This window comes from Eubalaena glacialis, chromosome X, assembly GCF_028564815.1.
Source record: "Eubalaena glacialis isolate mEubGla1 chromosome X, mEubGla1.1.hap2.+ XY, whole genome shotgun sequence".
Classification (NCBI taxonomy): Eukaryota; Metazoa; Chordata; class Mammalia; order Artiodactyla; family Balaenidae; genus Eubalaena; species Eubalaena glacialis.
The window spans coordinates 14,183,889-14,211,885 of NC_083736.1; the positions used below are offsets into that span (position 1 = coordinate 14,183,889).

The 27,997-nt window shown below is 40.4% G+C and overlaps 1 protein-coding gene across 4 annotated transcripts in view; it reads left to right on the plus strand.

Annotated features, from left to right (window-relative positions):
• TXLNG (taxilin gamma) overlaps positions 1-27,997 on the plus strand; it is a 72,835-nt gene that overhangs the window by 14,709 nt on the left and 30,129 nt on the right. For all 4 annotated transcript variants that reach the window (XR_009698865.1, XM_061177775.1, XM_061177773.1 and 1 more), the window contains exons 2-6: positions 14,902-15,205; positions 17,755-17,846; positions 22,618-22,788; positions 24,438-24,632; positions 26,808-26,927. Coding sequence is in view for 3 of the 4 variants with exons in the window: in XM_061177775.1 (XP_061033758.1) it covers positions 14,902-15,205; positions 17,755-17,846; positions 22,618-22,788; positions 24,438-24,632; positions 26,808-26,927 (882 nt within the window). In the remaining variant the exon portion in view is untranslated. The remainder of the gene's footprint in view (positions 1-14,901; positions 15,206-17,754; positions 17,847-22,617; positions 22,789-24,437; positions 24,633-26,807; positions 26,928-27,997) is intronic.

Here is a 27,997-nt window from a genome sequence, read left to right on the forward strand (position 1 = left end):
ATATCACCACTGATCTCATCAGAAAAGTCTTTACGTATTGGGAAGCTCATGGTGGCAGATAGTTTTCAAAAATTCTAAATTTTGCTTGAAAACTCACATTTTATCTTTGGCAACAAATACTGTCAGTTGTTTGCCTTGAAGTGACAGGCTCACTTCATATATATTGGAGAAAATGTCTGCCAAATACCCAAATCTGAGTAAGCAGCCATGGATTGTCTTTAAGAGAAAAGAAACAACAAGACCAAGAACAAGGTGATCCATGAAAAAGTTGATGGTTGGGCTTATGATTCCAGCAGCTACGTTAGTGCTTTTCGTCAGGATCTCTACCACACTTTGTTGTGTAGCCGAAGTGCTTTCTGTGTAGTTTCTGTATCTTCACACAGAATGAAAAAGGATAATGTATTCAAGGGCTGAAATTTAATAAAAATAATTTTTAATTGCTTTCTCAGGGGCATTGTTAAGTAAAAGAGCCTCCCTACTGCCTCGAGTACGTGATGTAGTGACAGAATCCATGACTCCTAGTATAGTTTGGTGCCGCTGCCTTGATTTATTCTAAGGAACCAGCAGTGTTACTCATTATTGCTTTTGTACCATCAGTGCAGATGTCAACACCAAAAAAGACGAACGCCATCTCAGTGTTTTTATTTTTTTTAATTAATTAATTTATTTATTTATTTTTGGCTGCGTTAGGTCCTCATTGCTTTGCGCAGGCTTTCTCTAGTTGTGGGGAGCAGGGGCTACTCTTCGTTGTAGCGCGCGGGCTTCTCATTGCGGTGGCTTCTCTTGTTGCGGAGCTCGGGCTCTAGGCGCGTGGGCTTCAGTAGTTGTGGCTCGCGGGCTCTAGAGCGCAGGCTCAGTAGTTGTGGCGCACAGGCTTAGTTGCTCCAGGGCACGTGGCATCTTCCCATAGCAGGGCACAAACCTGTGTCCCTTGCACTGGCAGGTGCATTCTGAAGCACTGCGCCCCCAGGGAAGTCCGTCAGGCTCTTAACAATTTTTGACCATCTGGTAGGTATGAAATCCATTGTTTAAAGCGTTGGCATAGAATTGCACTGTGTGGATGAGCCATCATTTGTTCAAATCAAGATTCTGGTGCAGGGCATGTAGATAGTCTCCAATTTTTCTATTTTATAATCAAAGCAGTGGTTGTCCAATTACTTCTTTAGAATAAATTCCAGGAGTGGAAATGCTGGACTGAATGTTCCACACATTAAAATTTTTGATCCGTATTACCCAGCTGCCATTCGGAAAGCTTGTACAACTTTATATTCCCAACTACAGTGCTTGCATGCCTTTTCCCCCATACCCGTTTCAAAAGCAGCTTTAAAAAAAAAAAAAAATCTAAGTGATGTATATACCTAATTTTAAAGGTCAAATGACACAAGGCTTTCAGAAGAGCAAAACCCCGAACTGCTTATCCCCATCCCAATTCCCACTTCCCACTTCCCAGAAACCACCCTTTTACATCCTGAGCAGTTTCTTCTGTTTGCTTCTGTATCTCAGAATACGCTTATACTGCTCTTTCTTCATTTTGTTTTAAACTGTGGCAGACACTGCTAGTTGCCCACCTGATACCAATTTCTTCCTCAGCCTTCAGAGGTAGCTCAGAATTCCTGAGCCTTTCCAGGGTTCTGAAGCATTAAAATGTCCTGGTCACCATCTGGCTGCTGTTAGCTGCTCTCCTGTTTTTGGTTTTTTTTTTTTTGTAATAAATTTTGTTTATCTATCTATTTATTTATTTATTTTTGGCTGCATTGGGTCTTCGTTGCTGTGCGCGGGCTTCCTCTCGTTGCGGTGAGCGGGGGTGACTCTTGGTTGCAGCCCGCAGGCTTCTCATTGCAGTGGCTTCTCTTGTTGCATGCAGAGCACAGGCTCTAGGCGTGTGGGCTTCAGTAGTTGTGGCACGGGCTCAGGAGTTGTAGCTTGCAGACTCTGTAGAGGCCCTAGGCATGTGGGCTTCAGTAGTTGTGGCACGCGGGCTCAGGAGTTGTGGCTTGCGGACTCTGGAGTGCAGGCTCAGTAGTTGTGGCGCACGGGCTTAGTTGCTCTGTGGCATGTGGGATCTTCCCGGACCAGGGCTCGAACCCGTGTCCCCTGCATTGGCAGGCGGATTCTTAACCACTGTGCCACCAGGGAAGCCCTGCCCTCTGGTTTTATCAGAAGTGGGGACTGCTCTTTCTTGTTTCATCTTTCCCAAGATTATTCTGTATTCTGTCAGAAGAGAATAGGCTTATTTTTCATAGGCCTTTTCCTAAGACTTGTTCTGAGGAACGTGGCATCCCAATTATTACTGGCTCAACTGCTTTATCTTGCTAATGGAGCAATTCAGTAATCCTAGGAGCTGGAATATTTTTACATTAATTCCTGATGACCAGTATAAAGTTAGATTTTATTTGCCAAAGGCTTGAATTTTTTAAAAAAATTTATTTATTATTATTATTTTTGGGGGGGGCTGTGTTGGGTCTTTGTTTCTGTGCGAGGGCTTTCTCTAGTTTCAGCGAGTGGGGGCCACTCTTCATCGCGGTGCGCGGGCCTCTCACTGTCACGGCCTCTCTTGTTGCGGAGCACAGGCTCCAGACGCGCAGGCTCAGTAGTTGTCGCTCACGGGCCCAGTTGCTCCGCGGCATGTGGGATCTTCCCAGACCAGGGCTTGAACCCGTGTCCCCTGCATTGGCAGGCAGATTCTCAACCACTGCGCCACCAGGGAAGCCCAAGGCTTGAATATTTGAAATCGTGATTCATCATGATTTTGTGGGGGGGGGGGCGGGGGTAAAATATACATAAGATAAAATTTACCAGTTTAACCATTTTTAGGCGTACAGTTTGTTGGCATTAAGAGATTAACAGTGTTGTGCAAGCTACACCACCATGCATCTCCAGAACCTTTTCATCTTCCCAAACTGAACCTCTGTACTCCATTCCCCCTGCCCTGCCCGTGGCAAGCAACCACCATTCTGTTTTCTTTCTCTATGAATTTGGCTACTCCAGGTATTTCATATAAGTGGAATCATACTATGTTCTTTTGTGTCTGACTTTTTTCATTTAACATATTGTCTTCTTCAAGGTTCATCCATGTTGTAGCATGTGTCAGAATTTTCTTCCTTTTTAAGGTTGAATAATATCCTAATGTACATATATACAGGTGCACCTTGGAGATATTGCAGGTTCAGTTCCAGACCACCACAGCAAAGCAAATAACATAATAAAGTGAGTCAGACAAATTTTTTGGTTTTTTAGCGCATATAAAGTTGTTTACACTGTAGTGTAGTCTATTAAGTGTGCAGTAGTGTTATGTCTAAAAAAACAATGTACATACCTTAATTAAATAATACGTTATTGCTAAAAAGTGCTAATCATCATCTGACCATGCAGAGTTGCCACAAACCTTCAATTTGTAAAAAACGCAATATCTGTGAAGCACAATAAAACCAGGTGTGCCTTTACCATATTTTATTTATCAGTTCATCCATCAGTGGACATTTGGGTAGTCTTCACGTTTCTTAACTTTAGATGTGATTCTTTAGGACATTCCTCATAGAAACACTACCTTCATACCAGGCTCAGTACATGTAGATCTCAAATCATGGCTTTTTTTCCCTCACTCACTTCCTACTTTGTTCCCTAGTTTATCTGTATAATGAAGTAATATTCTCACTATCTTAGAATTGTAAGGCTAAACTAAATAAAGTATTTTAAATGTCTACCACATAGCAATTAGTAAATGTTAGGTTTTTTTCCTTTCTCCCTTCAGTCAGAACTTAGCCTTATATACAGTATGTTAACCCTCTTTTGTGTATTCCATACATAGGCTTAGCTGTTGACTGTCTGATTCTACTTGGGAAGAGTTAACTATCCATGATTGAACCTATTTTTTCTTTTAAACTGGTAAAATGATTTGGTAGATGTCCTAGCCGTAGTTATAGATTGAGGCCAAGTTTAAATGAGATATTTCAATTTTCAGAATTGTTTTAAGAAGGAGATATATCAGAACGGCTACAAAAATTCATGCTTGGTAGGTCGTGTTACTACTATAATCTAGTAGAAGGTGTAGTGTAAAGATTTGGGGGGACAGACCCAGAGGTCTGTTGAGCAGGGTGAAGGGAGATGACATGAAATGACTCGAAAGAAACTCCTGCAACTCTTCAGACTCTGAGGCTGGGGTGTGGTGGAATAGTGAAAAAATATAATACTGCTTTTTATAATACTTCTTATAATACTGGTCATGGTGAACAGTTTGGGGGATATCTTTATAGAAAAGTTTTCTCTATTTACTGGCTTCTGTATGAATACATTTTTGTTTATACTGACATGTTCATCCAGGATCAAATGTTTCTTTTTACTTACTTAATTATACCTTGGAGATCTGTTCATATTGACATGGCTCTACCTTACTCTTTTGAATAGCTGCCTCCTTTAACTTGTGTGGATGACCATTCTTTATTTAACCAGTTCTTTTTAAAATTTTATTTAAAAATTTTTTTTATTTTAATTTTTTGGCCACACTGCGCGGCATGTGGGATCTTAGGTCTCCGACCAGGGATTGAACCCGCACCCCCTGCAGAGGAAGCGCAGAGTCTTAACCACTGGACCACCAGGGAAGTCCCTTTAATCAGTTCACTATCAGTAGACGTTCTGGTTCTTGTGTGTAGTAACAAGCGGTGGTGTGCTGAATAGCCTTTGCCCTTGAGTGAGACTATCTGTGGAATAAACTATGGTGGACTCACTGGTGAAAGTGAATGTGCATTCAGTTGTTGAGAGATACTGCTAAATACCTCTGCAAAACCAATATGCTACCAATGTAGGCTTCTCAGGACTGTACTGGGGGACCTGTTTGTCCACATGAAGGTTTGTTTTGTTTTTTTTAAAAATCGTTTTTAAAAATCTGGTCAGTATTGCTTTGATTTGCATTTTTATTTGTATTTCTTGAATTATGAATGAGTTTGAACTTTTTTTTTTTTTTGGCTGCATTGTGCAGCATGCGGGATCTTAGTTCCCCAACCAGGGATGGAACCTGTGCCCCCTGCATTGGGAGCGTGGAGTCTTAGCCACTGGACCATCAGGGAAGTCCAGTTTGAACATGTTTTTGTATGTTGGGCATTTTTAGTTCTTTAACTGTGATCTCCTTGTTCAGAAGTCCTTGAAAGTTGGGTCTCTGACTCATTTGAAGCCCTTATGAACGTGGTCTTTTGGCTAGTCTGAAGTTTTCAATTAATATTTAGTAAATTGATTTTCCTTTTTTTAAAAAAATAAAATAGTTTCTGAGTTCTTTGATTTCCTTAGAAAGACCAAAGTTTCACTTAGAACTTCTAGTTCTTTGTGGTTTTCATTTTTCACGTTTCAGTCTTCATATATCTGGAGGGGTGAGATGGGTTATCACTTTTTCCCCCCATATGGCTTGGGAGATATCTCAAATCGTTTATTTCCTTTACCAGTTTGAAATGGCACCATTTTAAAAATTTTTAGGGACTTCCCTGGTGGCGCAGTGGTTGAGAATCCACCTGCCAGTGCAGAGGACACGGGTTCGATCCCTGGTCCGGGAAGATCCCACATGCCGCGGTGCAACTAATCCCATGTGCCACAACTACTGAGCCTGCGCTCTAGAGCCTGCGTGCCGCAACTACTGAGCCCAGGCGCCACAACTACTGAAGCCCGTGCATCTAGAGCCCGTGCTCCGCAACAAAAGAGAAGCCACTGCAATGAGAAGCCCGTGCACCGCACCGAAGAGTAGCCCCCACTTGCCGCAACTAGAGAAAGCCCACACGCAGCAACAAAGACCCAACGCAGCCAAAAAAAAAAAGTGATTGTTATACAAATATATATTCTTCTTCAGATTCTTTTCCCATGTAGGTTATTACAAAATACTGAGTGTAGGTCCCTGTGCTATACAGAGTAGGTCCTTTTTTCTATTTTATATATAGTGGGGTGTATATGTTACTCCCAAGTTCCTAATTTATCCCTCTCCCACCTCTTTCCCCTTTGGTAACCATAAGTTTGTTTTCTATGTCTGTGAGTCTGTTTCTGTTTTGTAGATAGGTTCATTTGTATCATCTTTTTAGATTCCACATATAAGTGATATCATATGATATTTGTCTTTCTCTGACTTCACTTAATATGATAATCTCTAGGTCCATCTGTGTTGCTGCCAATGGCATTATTTCATTCTTTTTTTATGGCTGAGTAGTATATCATTGTGTGTGTGTGGGTGTGTGTATCACATCTTTATCCATTCATCTGTCGATGGACATTTAGGTTGCTTCTGTGTCTTGGCTATTGTAAATAGTGCTGCAATGAACATTGGGGTGCATGTATCTTTTCAAATTATGGTTTTCTCAGGGTATATGCTCAGTAGTGGGATTGCTGGGTCATACGGTAGTTCTATTTTTAGTTTTTTAAGCAACCTCCATACTGTTCTCCACAGTGGCTGTACCAACTTACATTCCCACCAACAGTGCAAGAGGGTTCCCTTTTCTCCACACCCTCTCCAGCATTTATTGTTTCTAGATTTTTTGATGGCCATTCTGACTGGTGTGAGGTAATACCTCATTGTAGTTTTGATTTGCGTTTCTCTAATAATTAGTGATGTTGAGTATCTTTTCATGTGCCTTTTGGGTCTTTGGAGAAATGTCTATTTAGATCTTCTGCCACTTTTCTAATTTAAAAAGCCCACGAACCTACCAACTCCAACCACCTATTTTAAAAAATAACAAATAAAAAAGCATATGAAAATGTAAGTTTTATGGGTAGGTTTGTTTGTAAAATTTGTATTTGGAAATGTAAAAGCCCCTCAAAATACTGGAAACGTTTACAAAAGAGGTTTATATTTTCAAAACCAAATAAGGCCGGTCGTGGCCATGCTGAGAGCGGGAAGCGCCTGGTGTCTGAGGCCAGGCAGGCGTGCGCTCTGTGTCTTCACGTTCCTGCTTCGTAGTTGATGACTCTTAGAGGGAATTATTAGAAACATAGGGTTGAAGGGATTTTTAGAGATAATTTAGTTTAATCCTAAGACACAAAAAGTTTTTTTTAAAAAAACCTTCAGTGTCTTAAATATAATCACTTAAAGTTATTTAAAGATGTCTCTACTCCCAAGTTAGTGTTGTCTCGCCTCCCTAAATCCCAGAGTTAATTACTGCTAAAAACTCTCCAGCTCTTTCCCAATGTTTTCCTAAATTCATGCTGGTATATCTAGCATGGTATGTATTTTTAGACATTTAATGTCTCAGATTTCTTTGTTTGACTTTGAACTTTCATTTTCCAAGGCCGATGTGTGAAGGGAAAGGAGTGGTGTAATGGAGAGAACATAGGCTCTTGAATTTGACAGACCTGGTTTTGAGTTTTACTGGCCCATTTTGCTGACTTGAATATGATCTTGGGCAAGTTACTTCATGTCACTGAGTCTCATTTTCCTAAGACCCACCTCTCTGTGGCGTGGAGAAGGTTAAATGGGGTAATGGGGCTTGTAGGTTCTGAAGGTTTACCTTTACCTACTTGATAAGTTTCTCGAGACTCTTTGGGAACCAGAGGCGAGCTCAGGACCTCTGCCGGGGATGGGGAAATGCATCTGTGTACACAGCCTTTTCCCCCTGCCCCTCCTGTGGCCGCCCAGCCCTCCACAGGGAGTGTCTGCGCTCAGCACGTGCCTGGCACTGGTCAAAGGCATTCAAGCTGGTTTAAGCAGATGGTAGTTGAAATAATTTGGAAGTGAATGTGGTTGTTGGCTTTTTTGTTTTTTTTCTTTAGACCAATCTTAGTAAAAGAACAACCATCACTAAAAACATTTAGGCTCTTTTAAACAAAATAAGCCAAAGAAAGATGGTTCTTTAGCTTCAACAATATTTGAAGGAGCATTAGTGAAAGTTTTTGAACTTTTTTTTTTTTGGCCACGTGGCTTGTAGGATCCTGGTTCCCCGACCATGGATTGAACCCAGGCAGTGAAAGCGCAGAGTCCTAACCATTGAGCCACCAGGGAATTCCCAGATTCATCTGTTTCTAGATGTATTTCCTCCCAGTACTTTCTGTGTGTCTGTGTATATATACATAATACATGGTGCATACTATTTTGTAATTTCTTTCTATATATAATACTTTGGGAGCATCTCTCCCCATTATCAAATAGACTTCTGTAAGACAGCTCGGTCAGGACAAGGGTGTTTGTACAGTAGACAAAGGTGAGTCATGAAGCAGTACATCGTTGTGGTTAAGAGCGTGGACTCGGAAATTAGTTGGCCAGGGTTCAGATCTTTGCCCTGCAATTTACTGGCTGTGACCTTCAGCTAGGTACTTAACTTTACCACACCGCCGTTTGCTCATATGTAAAATAGAGATAATAATGGTAACTGTCTCTTGACATTATTGTGAGGATTGAATTAGTGAGTATAGGAAAGTGCTTACAGTAGTGCCTGGCTGTAGTATTCGCTGTATAAGTGTTAGCTGTTGCTGCTGTTGTTTATCCAAGAGAGTGTACCCAAGCAAAGGCATCCAGAATGGGTGTCAAAGAGGGCAGAGTAGGAAGTTTTATTGCCCATATGATAGAGAATTCTCTGCTTAAGGAGTTGAAGGCTGAGAAATCATTTACAATTTAAAGTTGTTGGCCCTAAGAATTTGCTTCGTATCAAATGGTCCAGTGCGGAACCTCAAGTGGGGAAAATTGGGGCCTACTATATCAAGAGTATTTGTAGACTAGGGTTGGAATCAAGCCCAGCTGTAACTGGGCTTATTCATAAACAAAAAGATTTTGTAGAGCCACACTAAGTCTTTCATTAGCAAATGTGAAGAATAAATCAAACTTAACTGTACAGGAGAGAAGGGAAATGTAATACTGTCCTGCTTCTAATGATATAATAATAGTGGTGTTTTTCTCAATAGATACTTCCCATAGCTTGTTTTAAGCAGCCATTTTGGCCCCTCGTGTTTTCCACTCAGTTGGCACTTGAGCACCTTTTATGCATAAGCTGTCGCTATCTAGGAGGATGTACATACCAAATAAGTGATAATGTAATATATGTGGCAGGAATTTCAAGGAGAAAGGAGTGTCTGGAAAGACAAAAAAGAAGTAGTGTTAGCTGATGATAGAGAATGATGAAATAAAATTAGAAGGATAACGTTAGATATGATGGTTGTGCACTATACAGATTAATTTAACATCCTTATTTATGCTCAGTGCCACCGGCTATTTTTAAATTTATTTTATTTATTCATTTTTGGCTGCATTGGGTCTTCATTGCTGTGCGCGGGCTTTCTCTAGTTGCGGCGAGCGGGGGCTACTCTTCATTGCGGTGCGCGGGCTTCTCATTGTGGTGACTTCTCATGTTGCAGAGCACGGGCTCTAGGCACGTGGGCTTCAGTAGTTGTGGTACACAGGTTCAGTAGTTGTGGCTCACAGGCTCTAGAGCGCAGGCTCAGTAGTTGTGGCGCATGGGCTTCGTTGCTCCACGGCATGTGGGATCTTCCCGGACCAGGGCTCGAACCCGTGTCCCCTGCCTTGGCAGGCGGATTCTTAACCACTGTGCCACCAGGGAAGCCTGCCACCAGCTATTATTTTGAGTTAGGTGAACATTTTGACCTTTCTAAATTGTCTTTTTTCTGTCTCTGGTAGTTGTAATTGACCTATATGCCTTTAATCTGAAAGCCAGCATAACTTGCAGTTAAATCTCCTATGGCATTTTGAAATAGGTGAATAAATATACTGTGAGTTGTCTCCAAAATTGGGAGAATGAAGGACAGTAATAAGAGAAAATATTTGCAAATCAGACCTCTGATAAAGGACTTGTATCTAGTGTCTGTAAAGAACTCTTACAACTCAATAATAAAAAAACAAATAACCCAAATTTAAAAATGGGCAAAGGATCTGGATAAACATTTCTCCAGAGGAGGTATACAAATGGTCAATAAGCACATGAAAAGGTTCTCAGCATCACTGGTCATTAGGTTAGATACCTTCACACCAACTATGATGGCTATAATGAAAAGGACAGACAATAACAAGTGTTGATGAAGATGTGGAGAAATTGGAACCCTCACCCACTGCTGGTGGGAATGTAAAATGGTGTAGTCACTTAGAAAAAGTGTGGCCGGTTCTCAAAGGGTTATACATAAAGTGACCATATGACCCAACAGTTCCACTCCTAGGTGTATACCCTGGAGAAATGTAAACAGATGTCCCCACGAAGATTTGTACATTAATGTTCATAGCAAAATTATTTATAATAGCCAAAGTTGAAAATAATGTAAATGTCCATCTACTGATGAATGGATAAACAAAATATGGTCTATCCATACAGTGGAATATTATTTGGTAATAAAAAGAAATTAAGTATTGATACATGCTACCATGTGGAGGAACCTTGAAATCATTATGCTGTGTGAAAGAAGCTAGACACAAAAGGTCACATATTGTATGATTCCATTTATATGAAATGTTCAGAATAACCATATCTATAGAGACAGAAAGCACATTAATTGCCTAGGGCTGGGAGTTTTGGGCGGATTAGGGGTTTATAGCTGAAAAGGGTACTGAGTTTCATTTTGAGGTGACCAAAGTATCCTAAAATAGATTGTGGTGATAGTTGCACAACTTTGCAAATACACTAAAAACCAGTGAATTGGATGGTACGTGAATTATATCTCAATAAAGGTGTTACGAAAAATCACTAATTGAACTGGGAAACTAGAAATAACCAATTCCAATCCTCAGGTAGGCTTCTCAATAAAATTGATCTTAGGAGAGGCCTTGGGTTTTCCTTGGTGAAAATTATTTATGTTCCGGCTTCTTCCAACAAATTGCTTGCTCGTTATATTTTTGATATTGCTTGACACCATGTTTTCTGGTATTATGTGAGTTTTATTATCATTATGCTTCTGAGAAATTCTGTGTTAGAGATAAGCAATCTTCCATTTTAATTATCTTTTAACAGACTTTCATCAATGTTTAAAGCCAGCATTGTGGTTTTGTAGCCTTATTCTTAATATTGGGCTAATGGTTTTCAGGGAATCGGTTTAAAAATTATTTTTTAAAAATTGGGGGGACTTCCCTGGTGTTGCAGTGGTTAAGAATCTGCCTGCCAAAGCAGGGGACACGGGTTCGAGCCCTGGTCCGGGAAGATCCCACATGCTGCAGAGCACCTAAGCCCGTGCGCCACAACTACTGAGCCTGCGCTCTAGAGCCTGCGAGCCACGACTACTGAGCCCGTGTGCCACAACTACTGAAGCCTGTGCGCCTAGAGCCCATGCTTCGCAACAAGAGAAGCCACCGCAATGAGAAGCCCGCGCACTGCAACGATGAGTAGCCCCTGCTCGCCGCAACTAGAGAAAGCCCGTGCGCAGCAACGAAGACCCAACGCAGTCAAAAATAAAAATTAATTAATTCATTAATTTTTTAAAAGTTGGGGAAGATGGTATTAATAGCACTGGGTTGTTTTTTTTTTTCTTCTTCTCAGTATTGCTTTTGCATAAAGGGTCTCTGTTAACATTATCCATCTGCCCAACTAGTATATGACAGTTTAATATTTGGTATAAAATAGAGGTGGAACTAGTAGTTCTGTGTATAATGTAGCATTAAAATGATCACTTGGCAGGAATTCCCTGGTGGTCCAGTGGTTAGGACTGTGCACTTTCACTGCCAAGGGCCCGGGTTCAATCCCTGGTCGGGGAACTAAGATTCTGTAAGCCGCATGGCGCAGCCAAAAAAAAAAAAAAGATCACTTTGCGTTTGGTTTGATATTAATACTTCTGTATGTTATTTGGGCCTATCAAGGACTTTAGGAAGTTTCTGCAGTAATGAAATTTAACAAAAGACATTTCCTAAATCCTTGGTAATTTTTTTGTAGACCTAATATCTCTGGATTACATTTGAGAAATACTGCTTTATGGACTGCATTACGTATGGAAGAGAATTTTTAAATTTTTTGGAAAGAATTTGTAGCATCAAACCGTAACTCTAAACAACGCATTTCCCCTTAATGCATTAATTTTTTTAAGAAAAAGTATTACAGGCACATTTTTTAAAAAGTAGTATCAGAAAAGCAATGCATCTCTAATCTCTCTCCCCAGAGGAAAATATTTCTGTTTTGGTTCTTCATAATGCTTGAATAATATATAAATTGCAACTTCTAAAATAAACCTTATTGAAGTAAAACATACATTCAGAAAAGTATACAAATCATAAAGGTTTAGGCTTAATGAATTTTCACAAAGTGAACATGTACGTTACCCCACCGAGATCAAGAAACAGACTATTACCGAGCACCCCAGAAGGCCCTACCCCCAGCGGTAAACACACTCTTGATTTCTAGCACCATTGATTAGTTTTGCCTGTTTCTGAACTTTATATGTAAATGGTTTCCTGTAGTATGTTTTCTTCTGGCACCTTCCTCACAAAATTCTATGAGACTCATCCCCGTTGCTGCATCTAGCAGTACTTCGTTCTCACTGCTGGATCGTATGAACACACTACAATGCATCCATTCTTCTGTTGATAGACATTTGGGTTGATTTCATTCGGGGGCAATTACAAATAGTGTGGTTTTAAACATTCTTGGCCTTTGGCTGCACATCTGTACATACTAGGGTAAAATCCTAGGGGTAGAATTAACTGGATTGGAAGGTAGCCATATTGCGAAAGAGGTTTTAAAAGTGGCTGCACCAGTTTGTTCTTGCAAAAGCACAGTACTTGATATATCAACGTTGGACTATAAAAGATGAGGATTTAGTTCCCTTAACCTCTCCATCCCCTGCTACTTTGATACTTCAAATTATATTCATTTCTTCAGCTGGATATTATTGTAACTTGAAAAAATAAATCTCTGTTTTCCTATTAACTTTGTAGAGTAGCTTTTGTCCACTTGTGATAAGAGAAAGGTATTAGCCACCTCCCCATCAGTTATGTTATTCAAAAAAGGAAGAGGCCCTCTTTCATGCAGAGAGGAAATACACAGAATTTAAATTTGTGCCCCATCATATGACCAAGTAGTGTCAACCAGGGGAAAAACACACACACCCCCATAAGTAAATGGGTTAACAGTATGATAGAAGAGAGGGGAAGTTTAAAGTACTGATGGAGAATAGAATACTAGAATGAAGCCGTCTCTCCCATGCCTGCTGTCTGTATTTGTTAGGGCAGGGGTAGCTGTTTAAAACCTAATTCTCACAATGTCTGTGGCTTTATAAGAGAGAGGTATTCTCTTTCTCATCTGATAGTCCAGTGTGGGTGTTCTTAGTAAGACAGATGGCTTTCCTTGTATAGGTATGTGAGCTTCAGGGGTGCAGGCTGCTTTCATCCTGTGGCTCTGCCATCTCTTGGGGTCTTGGAGACCTCTGCGTCCAGCCAGAGTGGGAAAGAGATGGGGGAGAAAGAACGTGTGCTTCTAAGAAAAGTTTTGTTGCAGAAGGAAAAGTCATCCCTTGGGCTCACATTTTATTGGTGGGAGCTTTGCATGGGAGTCCCGGCCAGATGAAAGGGGCTGGGAAGCGTCGGCCGGTCTGAGCGCTTGGCCACCAGTCCCGGCTCCACAGGATTGTGGAGGAGCCTGGGTTTCTGCTGGACAGCCAGTGAGCCATCTCTGCTGTACTGTGTCCTAGAGGCTAAGACCAGAATAATTAACATTCATTAACTTGGGATAATTTCATGTCTTTTAAGATGCTAATTATCTTAAGTGGTGAATTTTTATAAGGAAATAAGTTTATTTTTTATTGGCTGGGGCACTAACACAACTTGATACTTTTTTTTTGAAATAAGTTTAGATGTACAAATAAATGGCATTTCTTGCTTCCTTTGGTACCACTGAGTTCTGTGATTTGTTTTAACTTTAATTTTCTTTCTTTTTTTAATTTTTATTTTTATTGGAGTATAGTTGATTTACAATGTTGTGTTAGTTTCAGGTGTACAAGAAAGTGAATCAGTTACACATATACGTATATCCACTGTTTTTTAGGTTCTTTTCCCATATAGGCCATTACAGAGTATTGAGTAAAGTTCCCTGTGCTATACAGCAGGTCCTTATTAGTTATCTACTTTTATATATAGTAGTGTGTATCTGTCAATCCCAACCTCCCAGTTTATCCCTCCCCCCCTTTCCCCCATGGTAACCGTAAGTTTTCTACATCTGTGAGTCTATTTCTGTTTTGTAAATAAATTCATTTGTACCATTTTTTTAGATTCTACATATAAACGATATCATATGATATTTGTCTTTCTCTTTCTGACTTACTTTACTCAGTATGATAATCTCTTGGTCCATCCATGTTGCTGCAAATGGCATTTCATTCTTTTTTATGGCTGAGTAGTATTCCATTGTATATATCTACCACATCTTCTTTATCCATTCATCTGTTGATGGACATTTAGGTTGCTTCCATGTCCTGGCTATTGTGAATAGTGCTGCAATGAACATTGGGGTGCATGTGTCTTTTTGATTTATGGTTTTCTCTGGGTATATGCTCAGTAGTGGGATTGCTGGGTCATATGGTAATTCTATTTTTAGTTTTTTAAGGAACCTCCATACTGTTCTCCATAGTGGCTGTATCAATTTACATTCCCACCAGCAGTGCAAGAGGGTTCCCTTTTCTCCACACCCTCTCCAGCATTTATTGTTTGTAGATTTTTTGATGATGGCCGTTCTGACTGGTGTGAGGTAATACCTCATTGTAGTTTTGATTTGCATTTCTCTAATAATTAGTGATATTAAGCATCTTTTCATGTGTTTTTTGGCCGTCTTAACTTTAATTTTCTTATTTACAGTGAGATCACCTCTCAGTGAAACTTAGAAACTACCGTATTTACATCGGTTTTACAAACGACTAAGAAAGAAAAAAGCTGTCAACCTGTGGTGTGTGATGGATTGTAAACATTGATTACATTTAATTTAACCCCCCTTCCCATCTTTTTTTCTCCTCTCCCCTTCCCTCTAGTTTGTGATTGGCACAATGGAAGAAGCTGGAATGTGTGGGCTAGGGGTGAAAACGGATATGTTGCATAACTCTCAGTCCAATGATATTCTTCAGCATCAAGGCTCACACTGTGGTGGCACAAGTAACAAGCATTCCTTGGAAGAGGATGCACACAGTGACTTTATCACGAAGGGCAGGAGTTTGGTGAGCCCAGCGTACTGCACACAAGAGTCAAGGGAGGAAATTCCTGGGCGAGAGGCTCGAACAGATCCCCCTGATGGTCAGCAAGATTCAGAGTGCGACAGGAACAAAGACAAAACCTTAGGTAACAACCTCAGCTTGGGGGTTGCATGTTTCACACATTGCTCCTTTGACTTGTATTGTCCGCAGCACAGGTGGTGATGAACATGGCCAGCGTCGGGGGGCGATGTTGCTCAGCTGACACATCTGTTGTCTTCAGTGGGGAAGGCGGCCTGTCTGCTGCAGTGACGTGCCGGGGGCCGGAGACAGCAGAGGAGGAGGTTACTTCTCTCTCGGTAGTCAAGAATGGGCTTTCGTGAAAAAAATCTGGGGCCAATTTGACAGGAGTAGTCCCCACCCCCAGCTTCACCACGAGGCTTGCAGGATCTTAGTTCCCTGACCAGGGGTTGAACCCGCGCCCTTGGCAGTGAAAGCGCCGAGTCCTAACTACTGGACCACCAGGGAAGTCCCAGACAGAAGTAGTATTTGACTTGCCTTGTTTGCATCTTTAATGTAGTCTGACCAAAATTTACTGTGAAAACTGTATATTTATTTGATCATTTTATTTTAAACCTAGTCACAAAACTTTAGAGACGATATAATGTTAGGTGAAGTTCAAGAAGTGGGTTAAGACTGGTTTTCAAGGGTATGTTTTCTTTCTTCTGCTGTGTTTGAGATTCAGGACAAAGAATGTGGTACGGTAAATCTCATTAGGAAATCTGAATTCCCCTTTTATTTTAAGCTTACTGGTTGCCCCTAAGTTTTTTATACTTATTCTACCTGAGATTAACAGTGTTTAAATTTGTTTGGTTTTCTATATGCTGAGTTGGAGTGATCCTTCGTATTATACCCATTTTCTGTTAACTTGGCAAACTTAAAACTATTTTTCATATTTCTATAAATTTTTAATTCCTTACGAACAAGACAAATTTCTTCAGTATTAGCAGCCCCAGTTAAATGTGTAAAAGCAGAAGGAGTCTTAAAAAGTTACACATAATGTTACCATGTGTCCGTGCAGTTCTACATCTAGTTATATTCCCAAGAGGGTTGAAAACGTGTCCACACAAAAACGTGTGAAGGAGTGCTCGAGGCGGCATTATTCATGATAGCTGAAAAGTCCAAACAACACAGTTACCCATCAGCTGATGAGTGGATAAACAAAATGTGGTCTGTCTGTACATGGAATATTATTCAGTGGTAGAAAGGAATGAAGTCTTGATACATTGTGGGTGAACCTTGAAACTATTATGCTAAGTGAAAGAAACCAGACACAAAAGGCCACAAATTATATGATTCCACTTAATATGAAATGTCTAGAATTGGCAAATCCATGGAAACAGGAAGTAGAGTAGTGGCTGCCAGGAACCTGGAGGAGGGAGCCTGGGGAGTGACCGCTCATGGGCATGGGGTTTCTGAAATTAGACAGTGGTGATAGTTGTACGACTTAGTGATTATACTCAACTGTACACTTTAAAAGGGTGAATTTTATGGTATGTGAGTTGTATCTCAGAAAAAACCAGGTAGAGTGTGAGTTTAAAAATCTTCATAAAAATTGCAAGTTACCTTACTGTTATTTCTAATCATATTCAATAATCATATTTTGTCATCTCTTTTAAAATTCTTATTGGTCTTGGGCCAAACGAGGGAGGATTTGTTGCTAAAATTTTCTGTGGATGGAAAAGGATTCTGTTTTGAAGTTAGCCTGCTTGTTTTCCTCATAGCAATCTGTACACCATATACCAAAGTCAAAGTCATTTTCACTTTTTTTTTTTTTCCGCCATGCTGCACAGCATGCGGGATCCTAGTTCCCCAACCAGGGATTGAACCCGTGCCCCCTGCAGTGGAAGCACGGAGTCTTAACCACTGGACCACCAGGGAATTGCCATCACATATGTATTTTTAATGAAATACCCTTCATGAAGAGTGAATGTTTAAAAAAATAAAAATGGTACCTACCACCCAGCTGAAGAAATAAAACTTATCACTTATTTTAAAACACCATTTGTTCCATCCTGTCTCAGTCACCTGCTTCTCCCTGCCAGAGTCCTTAAAATACTGTTCAGCTCTTTTTCCCAAGGGAAGTCCCATCTTGACATCCTCCTTCTTCTTTTTTTTTTTTTACACTAAATTTGGTTAACACACAGAATATGCTTACTAAGTCATCAGAAGTTATTTAAATTGCTCAAAGGAAAAGATCTGTGTCACCAGTGATAATGAGCGTCTTAGATAGGTGGAGAGTACCACCCGAAATTGCCTTTAAACTTCCTTCTATGTTTGTACTTGGTTAGGAGGAAGCATATAAAAATATTCTGCTCTTTGTAACTTGCCCTTTGTCTTAACTTGGATATCAGTGGTTAAGCAAGGAAATTTTTAAGCCTTCAGCAAGAGTTCTTTTCACAAATAGCTCGCAGTGTTAGTGAATAAGAAATTTGGGGTGGAGATGGGGAGGAAGGGGTGCCTGCTGATCCAGATTTTAAAAATAGCTTTCTTAATTTAGCTAGTAAATCTCTTATTTCTAGTTATAGGCATAAATTATTTTACTCTGGATGTCAGAACATAGGAAGTGTTATTTAGAATTTACAAGTTGATCTCATTCTTCTTCTGGGACTTATTTCTTATCTTGTTAATCATCAGGAAAAGAAGTCTTATTATTGATGCAAGCCCTAAACACCCTTTCAACTCCAGAAGAAAAGCTGGCAGCTCTCTGTAAGAAATATGCCGATCTTGTGAGTATTAAATCAAGGGAGTGAGGTCCATATAAAGTATAGCAAAATGTGTATGTGCTTGATAAGCTTTTTAAAATATGATGTAGCTTTAAATGTAAAATTATACTTTACTCCAGAATTGAAGAGGAGAATCTGATTTCTTGGGGCTTTTTGTTGCTTGTATGACTTCATTTTGTAAGGTGTTACATATATAGAGCATTATAATGCTAAAGATACAGCATAGATTTTCTAAAACTCAGTCTTGTGTTGTGGTGCTTTAAATGCCAGTCAGTTGGAGTGTAGTGGTTCCTGTAGTTAACTTTTCCCAAGGGAATTCTAGAGAGTAAAGGCTCTAACCATTGTGACTGAAATTGTGAGTTAGGTGAAATAGTCTACTAAAACAATACTGTGTCTCAGGAAATATTTATTTAGTATGTACTATGTGCCAGGTATTCCTTTTTCCATCTTCCAAAGAAATTAACCTCATTTGTTCTGTGCCTGAGTTATTTCAAGTAGCATTAATTCTCTTTGTCAAATTATGAAAGCAGTCTCAATATGGAAACACTGCTGTCCTCTTTAAGTTGAAGAATGGGGAAGCCATTGAACCCTTTGAAATAAGGGTTGTGGGAAGCTTTTAGAATGAATGGTTCTAATATGCTAAATTAATGTCTTTTGTGAAATACTTAGGTGAATTATCATGGACAATGTTTATGCATTTTCATCTGTTGTTAAAGCAGTTATTCCATGTCGTAAACGCTACTTTTTGTCAGTGACCAGCTTTGATAATGAATTATTACTCAATTACAGTTATATTTTCCTTCAGTTTACAAAGGGGTCCATGAATACCCCCACTTAGCTGGCGTTCAGCAGTCTGGCACCTTCTGTTCAGAGCAGCAGGAAACCCCGTGCATCAATGAAAATGGCCTAGAACAGTCACAAATGCAAAGATGGCAGAAAACACAACAAGGTCAGATTGTTGGCTTCAGTAAAGGAACACTTCCATTGGCTGTGGAAGACAGTCCCTATTGGTTCCATCCACATGAAGAGAATCATGTGAGAAGTGGTAGAAAAAGAAGACAAAAACAAAAAAGGGAAAAGAAAAAAATTGGAGAAAAGAGTAAAAAAAAAAAGCAGTGTAGCAGGTTAGCTACTTGACCCAGTGTTGTTGGGACAACAGCAGACAGTCACACGTGGATTAGGAGAAGAAAGGGCAGATAGTGGCCTAGAGCAGTCCTTCTTAGACTCACGCAGATGCTGGGACTTTTGTTGTTCAAAGGCACATTGTGATTCACTGGGTCTGGGGCCTGAGAGTCTGCATTTTAACAAGTTCCCAGGTGAGGTTGATGATGATACTCTTAGCCCTTGGATCACACTTTTTAAGCAGCAAGGGTCTAGGGTGTTTTGTTTGTGGCATTTGTTTTGTGTGTCGGGGGGGAGGGGAGGGTATGGTTAATTCTTTTAAAGCACCAGTAATCATCGCTACATTCATTTTAGGATGTGACACGTTGAAGACTTGCTTAGTGAGCAACCTCTCTTTGATTTAGACTTGTGCTGAGCATATGAAGGACTAAACGTGTACTGTTTTCAGAAAATGTTATAAAGCTTTGTTTCTTGAAACAACACTCATTTCTTTTAAAAGGTAGAGCATGTAGGTTATGTAGCAGTGAGACTATCAAGGGAGTAGGCTTTTCCCGAGGATTATTCCGAAAACTTCCCTTTTGCCATCACTGTCCTCTGTCCTTTTGGTGACAGCATCGTCTGACATCACTGGTGCTTGTGGCTCAGACAGAAGCCTGCTCTGTGATGGGGATTATCCTCTGGGGAGATCTTGTGGCTGCCACGTTCTCCAGATAACATGGGTTTATGAAATTGTCACATTTCACTTGCTAAGTGTGGATCCCATTAGGCCTGTAACATGGTCCTTAAGTACGTAGTGGTGCTGTTCTTTCCCATTCCTTAGTTTGTGTAAATTATTATAGTGTAATAATAAATCTTGATTATCTGGTTGGGTAGGTGTATCTTCTCTTCATCAGAAATATCTTGGCTGTTCTTGACTCTCTACTCTCTATAAAATTTTAGATTCAACTTATTAGTTCCATGGGAAGAAAACACCCCTTGGGGATTTTGAGGAGCATTTTATGGAATCTATAGTTGCATTTAGGGGAGAATTATACCATCCTTAAGAAATTAACGGAGCTTAAAAAGTGGATATCCTTATGGGGGAAAAAATGAATTTAGATCCTTGAACACCATATACAGTGATTAAGGACTTAAATGAAAATTTTAGATATCATTTAGGTTTATTTAAATATATTAATAGGTTAATATTTTTCCAAACTTGGATTAAGAGAAGGATTTCTTATGACACAAAAAGCACTACCAGAGAAAAGATTTCAGAAATTGGCTATATTGAAATTAAGACTTTCTGTTCATCAAACGACATTTTAAAAGAAAGTGGGAAGACACATTACAAACTGGGGAGAACATATTTCCAACAAATAATAACCAGTATAAGATTCAATGTGAGGAATATCTAAGGAACACCTACAAATGAATACGAAAAGGACAATTAACCCAATGGAAAACTGGGCAAGAGACGTGTAAGAGGCATTTCATAGAAGTGGAGAAACGTCAAGATTCGAAGATATCTTAACATAAAGGTACATAAACATACAAGGGATGTTCGATATTATGAATAATCAGGGAAATGCAAATCAAGACCATAGCAACATGCTCTTTTATGTCCAGTGTAAGTGGCATAAATGAAGAATTGTGATCGTATGAAGTTTTGGAGAAGTGCATCTACATGATTTCTTATAAATTGCTGGTGGGAGAGTAAATGTGCCGGCCACTCTGGAAAACAGTGTGCCATTGTCATGTGCAACAGAACATTTAGAAATCACTTCCCCACAACCCCAGTTCTAGGTTTGCACTCAGGATAAATTCTTGCATGGTGTATACCAGGAAGCCCATGTGTGAGAATATGCGAATTGTTGTGAGTACCTGGAAACAACTCAATTGCCTATTGACAAGAGACTGGGTCAACAAAGTGTGTTGTGTGCTGCATGTTTTTATTTTATTTTATAAAATATTTATTTATTTATTGGCTGCGTCAAGTCTTAGTTGTGGCCTGCGGGATCTTTCGTTGCGGCATGTGGGCTCTCTAGTTGCGGCACACGGGCTCATTTTAGCTGTGGCGCGTAGGCTTAGTTGCCCCGCGGCATGTGGGATCTTATTTCCCCGACCAGGGATCGAACCCGCGTCGCCTGCATTGGAAGGCAGATTCTTAACCACTGGACCACCAGGGAAGTCCCTGCATAGTTTTAAAAAAGTGAAATAGCATACAACCTGAGGGCCAAAGCCAGCAAGGCCTGTTTTTGTACTGCCCACAAGCTAAGAATGGTTTTACTTAAGTGTTGTTTAAAAGTGTTGTTTAAAAGACAGTGACGACACAACCGACATGTTGTGGCCTGCAAAGCCTAAAATATTTCCTTTCTGGCCATTTACAGAGTAGGTTTGCTGGTCCCTGCTCTGTAGCTACATGCAAACAATCTGAATGAGTCCTAGCAGTGTAATCTTCAGCTGTGCTGTCCAGAATGGTAGCCACTAGTCACATGTGGCCATTTAATCTTGAATTCATTTATTTATTTATTTTATTTTTTAATTTTTAAAGATTTATTTATTATTTACTTATTTATTTTTGGTTGCGTTGGGTCTTAGCAGCACGCGGGCTCTTTCGTTGTGGCACGTGGGCTTAGTTGCCCTGTGGCATGTGGGATCTTAGTTCCCTGACCAGGGATCGAACCCATGTCCCCTGCACTGTAAGGCGGATTCCTTACCACTGGACCACCAGGGAAGTCCCTTGAGTTCATTTAAATTAAAGAAAATTTTAAATTTTGGTTTCTCAGTTGCAGTAGCCACAGTAAAGTCAGAACAACTAAAATCAAAACGATTTCTTTTAGGACCACACACGGATGACATAAAATACGGAGGAGAGCAAAGGAATAGTGACCCCAGGATTCAGGGTTGTGGTTACCTTGAATCCGGGGAGGGCAGGGGGAGTTCCAGCCCTCGGTGGAGTTACTGATAGTGTGTGCAGATCCTGCAGCCCACGGTCCTGAGTAAGGTTACTTTACGAGAGTATTTTACAAAAACAAAATTATTTTCTGGGGGGAATTTCCGTAAAGGTGTTTTCAATAGCTATAAGCATCTCGCCTGTAAGGATGCGTGGTATGTTTTGAGAGGCCACAAGGTGTCGCTCTTGCTCTTGAAATAGTGACTCAGCATCCTTTCCTTCTCCAGTTAACAGGTCAGTAAGGCTGCCATCTTATCTGTTAGTGTTGGTGTAACCTTGAAACAGACGCATTTGCTCCAAACCTACAGCTGCAGTGCTCCCCCTCTCACTTGCAAAGAACTGAGTGCTGCTTACTGAGTTCTAATTTGGAGGATCGTTTCAATAAAGTAGCTTGAGCGTGTTTTTCAAGAAAGTAAAACTTTATGGTGTTGATTCCTAAAAAGTTGTCCAAAACGTCATTTTTTTTGTTTTTAATAAATAAATAAAGAGATTAAGATTGTTTTTTTCCTACCCTAAATCATTTGCTTACTTTCCTATCACAATGGGAAAAGAGAAGGTTGGCAGGGTAGCATGGCATGAAACAGTTTAAATAAAATATTACACTACAATACTGTGGGTTTTTGGAAATGTATTCCTTAGTTCTTATTGTAATTCTTCCAGCCATAACTCAAAGGTTTTCGCTGTATTTCCTAAATGTAAAGTGCTTATTACTTTTAGCTGGAGGAGAGCAGGAACGTTCAGAAGCAAATGAAGATTCTGCAGAAGAAGCAAGCCCAGATCGTGAAAGAGAAAGTTCATTTGCAGAGTGAACACAGCAAGGCTATCTTGGCAAGAAGCAAACTTGAGTCTCTTTGCAGGGAACTTCAGCGTCACAATAAGACGTTAAAGGTGAGTTGGTTCCTTTTTTTTTTTCTTTATTTTTTAATTTTTTAAAATTTATTTTTGGCTGTGTTGGGTCTTTGTTGCTGTGCGCGGGCTTTCTCTAGTTGCGGCGAGCAGGGGCTACTCTTTGTTGCAGTGCACGGGCTTCTCTTGTTGCGGAGCACGGGCTCTAGGCGTGCGGGCTTCAGTAGTTGTGGCTCATGGCCTCAGTGGTTGTGGCTCAAGGGCCCTAGAGCTCAGGCTCAGTAGTTGTGGCACACGGGCTTAATTGCTCCACGGCATGTGGAATCTTCCTGGACCAGGGATCGAACGCTCTCCTCTGCATTGGCAGGTGGATTCTTAACCACTGCAGCACCAGGGAAGTCTGGTTCCTTTTTCTGTTTTTCAGGAGGGACTGACTTAGCTTGATTTATAGTCACTGTGTACCTATTTGAACTAAATCCTTGTCTCTCCTTGGAGACAGGGATGCCACCGTTCTATTTTGCTTGGCCTTGTGCTTCTTAACGTACCTCATACTTGCTCATACTTGCTCGTGGGGAATCTAGATGAGATTGATGTTTAGACCACAGCTTTCCCACTAGGAGCCATGGCTTAGGAAGCTCAAATTTGCAGTTTCCTGCTGAGCACTGAGGTCGTTCATTAGCATGTGTGAAAAGTGGACGTGAAATGAGAAGCCGAGTAGGAGCAGACTTGAGGGACGGGAAAGGCCCCACTGAGCTCCTCAAGGGCTGTTCGTTGGTTACATCACCGGCCACCCTTGTCCATCCCAGTTCTCCATTGCCAAGTACTTTTAGAAGAGCGCTTATTCCTCGGCTGATTAAAAGACAAAGCAGCGGGTATCCAAAAGTTAGTTGGTACCAACAGAGGAAGAAGGGAAGAAGGCAGAGACACAGGGGTGGGCCTGTCCTCATGTGCAGTTGTGGTATGATTTTGACTGAGCCGGATTGCTCATGAGACTCCCCCACCATGGCAGGCACCCAAGGCCCTAGAACATAGGAGCCCTCAGGAAATGGATCTTTACCTGATGTGGGAGCCGTTAGGTTTTCTTTGCTTTTGAATCCTTGGATTTCGGTGTTCATGAAACTGAGTTGTATTTTTTCCCCATAGCAAGTCCACACTTTGATTGGACTGGTAACACTTTAGACACTAGACACGTAAAGGTCTCTTAGCACTTGGATCTGAGCAAGAGTTGGGACTAAGCTTTTGAGATGCAGATTCCTTTTGTCCCTTGCCATCTAGGGGAGTAGAAGCTGTGACCCAGAAAGTAAGGGGCAGGAAGGGATCTCTCTCTTCAGGCTGATTTCAGATGCTGCCCTGCAGGACTAGCAAGGGGGAGGGTATTTGGGAAGCCCGCGTGGAGGGAGGTGGCTGCCTGGTGAGACTCCTTCCTCGTCTCTTAGCGTGGTGAGCTTTAGTTGGCCACAGAGCACTTACTGTAGAGCAGGGCAGTCGGCGCCTCTCTGATTATCTACCTAGGAGAAGCTGCTTGCTTTCAAACAAGAGCCTTCCGGTCCTAAGTAAAGGGAAGGAATTCTAGTTCAGAAGCACCACTTCAGTGCAGCAAGCAGTGAACCCACATGGCAGCAGTGTCTTTTGTGGGCGTCTGTGCCATCTATAGGTCTGTACGATTAACAGAAATTGTTTTGGATAATAAGGAAGAAAATATGCAGCAGGCACGAGAGGAGGAAGAAAGACGGAAAGAGGCCACTGCGCACTTCCAAATCACTTTGAATGAAATCCAGGCACAGCTGGAGCAACACGACATACACAACGCCAAGCTCCGCCAGGAGAACGTCGAGCTGGGCGAAAAGCTGAAGAAGCTCATCGAGCAGTACGCACTGAGGGAGGAGGTAGGGCAACTGGTGTGTCCCCTCACTACGAACCAAAAGCATTCACTAAAACTCTTCCTTCAGGGTGTTTTAGAACCTTCTTCCTCCAGGGTGTTTTAGAACCTTTGTGTATGCATGGTGGAAGTCTGGCCTTCCCTCACAGGATTCTTGGGGACCATACTCGATGGCCCAGAAGTCAGTGGATTTGGGTGCGTGAGGCAATTTCTTGGAGACAGTGTTAAGCACTACTCGTCTTCCGTGTGATTCTGGAAGATTGTAATTTTAGCATAGATTTTCCCCTTATCTAGACTAAAAGTGAGTAAGTACCTGGCCCCAAAATATACTGTATTTTAGACGTCTATGATAATCTGTATGGTCTACACTATCATTCCATTATGCCTGTGTTTCAGATATTTTTTTTTTAGTGGAGGTTTTATAGTATTTGGGAGAAGAAACAAACCTATTTCTAAACCCTTATACACCCAATTGAAGGAAAAAGTTTACTGGAAGGATCTGTGGCACCTCATCTTGGTCACTGGCCTCCAACTAAGAGTTCTACAAGCTAGTTGGGAAGTCTGGGCGGGGTGTCTAGATTAAACGCAAATAGGCGATCATGTGCTTTTTTTAAAGTTCCTCCCTTTTAGAGGTCAAATGGGCAGGAACAAAGGGTTAGGTTCTTTAAATGACACATCCCCTGCCTTTTAAGTTAGTAAAATGTTCTCTTATGTGTGTTGTATCCCTTATAGAGATAGATTAAAATAGCTGATTTAAAAAAAAAAAAGATTGTGGCATCTCTGTGGGTTATTTTATCCAGTTCAAGGCAAACTTTAGATTATATTAATTTAGAGTTTTCCATATAGCCCTTCAAAAACTGTTAGTTTTTTAAAAGATTTTCTTTTTATCACTCTCGATGCTTTTTGCTTACCTTTTTTTTTTCCTTATTATTATGGAAAATTATAAACGAAGAAAAGTAGAGACTGTATCACCTGGCTTTAACAGATGAAACCATAGTTTCAACTATATTCCCATCACTTTCCCCTGGTTATTTTGAAGCAAATCCAAGGTATCAGTCCATTCATATATATTTGAGGGTGTACCTCAAAAAGACTAAGGATTCGTTTTTAGGTGTGACCACAATACCATTTTCACACCTAAAATATTAGCAGTAATTATTTAATATTAAAATCTAGTCATCATTTAAATTTTTCCGATTGTCTCCCCGTTTTTTGTTTTAAAAAGAAAAAACCTATTTGAATCATCCAAATAAAGCCCATCTGTTTCACTGGTTGATATGTGTCAAGTCTCTAACATAAAGATTTCCTTTTCTCTCTTTTTTTATTATTACAGTGTGTTTATTGAAGAAACTTTTTTTGTCCTAGAGAATAAATTTTCTATTAGATTATAAAGCCCTCACTTTTCTTAAAATTATTGTTTTAGTTTTGTTGTTTAATATGATAGTCTGCCACATTATAGATGTAGAAAATTTGAAAGCTATGTATGTTGAAATCACATTACCTGTGAGCCTTATTCAGTTTGAGTATTATTGAATGTTCTTTCCTTGGTCAGGGAGGGATGTTCTGATGACTTTATTCTACATAAATAACCACTTAATAATTTCACTTGGAAATCATAATGACCTTTTACCAAATTTATCTGATAAGTGCCAGGCAGCAAGCACCTTACATAGTATAGCCATTGCGTTGGCCTTTACAGTTCTGCAGTGTGGGTGTGGCTACCCCCCATAGGTGAGGGGACTGAGATTCAGCAAGGGGGAGAATTCGACTGGGGCCATTCCTCCCATCACAGCATGCCGCCTCCAACTGAGAGATTTGGGAAAATTTAATGGGGAGAAAAAAATATCCAGGAATTATGTGTATGATGTATTATGGGTTTAACAGTTTGATCTCCTTAGCCGTCTTTTTCTTGATACAATTTGAGCTTCATTTTCACCTTAGGGCAGAAATAGGAGGTACGAGGCCGGCTGCTGAGGTGGTGATGGGCCATCTCCGGAGGGAGGGATGCCGACACAGGCTTCTGCCAGCACAGCACGCGGACAGGCACCCGCTGGTATTAGCCCTGGTGGTATTAGCAGGAAAAGCAGCCTCATGAGTGAGGTCTTGTAACTTGTGTCGTGTTTCCTCGTCATTCTGTCCCTTTTTTCATTAAGTGACAGAAGAAATTTTACTTTCCCCGTAGCACATTGATAAAGTATTCAAACATAAGGAACTGCAGCAACAGCTTGTGGATGCCAAACTGCAGCAGACAACACAGCTGATAAAAGAAGCTGATGAGAAACATCAAAGAGAGAGAGAGTTTGTAAGTGCAATTTCTTAAAAAAAGAAATGATTGCCAAAATTGTAACCAAAGCCATTTAAAACATTTAAACTTATTCTACATTTAAATTAGCACTGGGTTGTGCTAATTGTTTTTTTGCTCTAGATTGTGAAGGGCACGTGTGTTAGAAAACATTAGCCTCTTCTTTCTATTTAACTTTATATACAGAAGATACACTGGAGAGATTAGATCAAGTTAGTGCAAAGACCTGCACTGATTGGACTTTTCTGTGCTTAGAATATTTATTTCACTTTTTAGATAATGGCCACCAAGTTTAAGAATTATAGCAGTATTTAGCACATTAAATTTGGGGATTCGATTTAATAGCAAGCTTAGCAAACATGGGTGTCCTTCATACTGTTACAGTTTATTTCCAAACAAGTAACTTGAAACTAGGGAAACTATTTGTTTACTCTGGTATAATTTTCTGAAAAACTTTAACAGAATTCTCTACATCCTAATCACTCAGCAGTATTCTCAGAATGTGTGCTCAGATTATATGGCCTGTCAATAATTGTGAATACAGTGGAATGTCATTGGGTATGTATATTCAACACATGCAAATTTAACTTTACCTGCTTAACCAAAAAAAAAAAGTCAGAAGTGGTTATGATAATGAGGACTGTCCCATCCAGATTTCACTCAAGTAATAACCTAGGCCCCGAGGCGAGCCAGGTATGAAGACTTGGATCATGAATGGCCCTCATGATGTGAACATGTCACTCTGAGTGCGAGTCTAGGGTTAAGAGACAGACATTTTTCACACAGCGTGGTCGTTCCATGTGAACTGACAGCGCTGTCCCGTGCATAACTGAAGAGACAGTTGTCATTTCCCAAGTTAGAATAGAAATATGATACACATATTTAAATAAATAAATAGGATACTTGTATTTCTCGTTGGTTTTAAGGACTTTTCAAAACCTACTGGACTAAGTGTGACATTTTACTTCAGGGACTGAATTTCACAGCTGCCTACTATGCAATTTCACTACATAATTTTCTTAAACTCAAGTATATAAATTAAAGCTCCCATCCCATCACCACCCCCCACC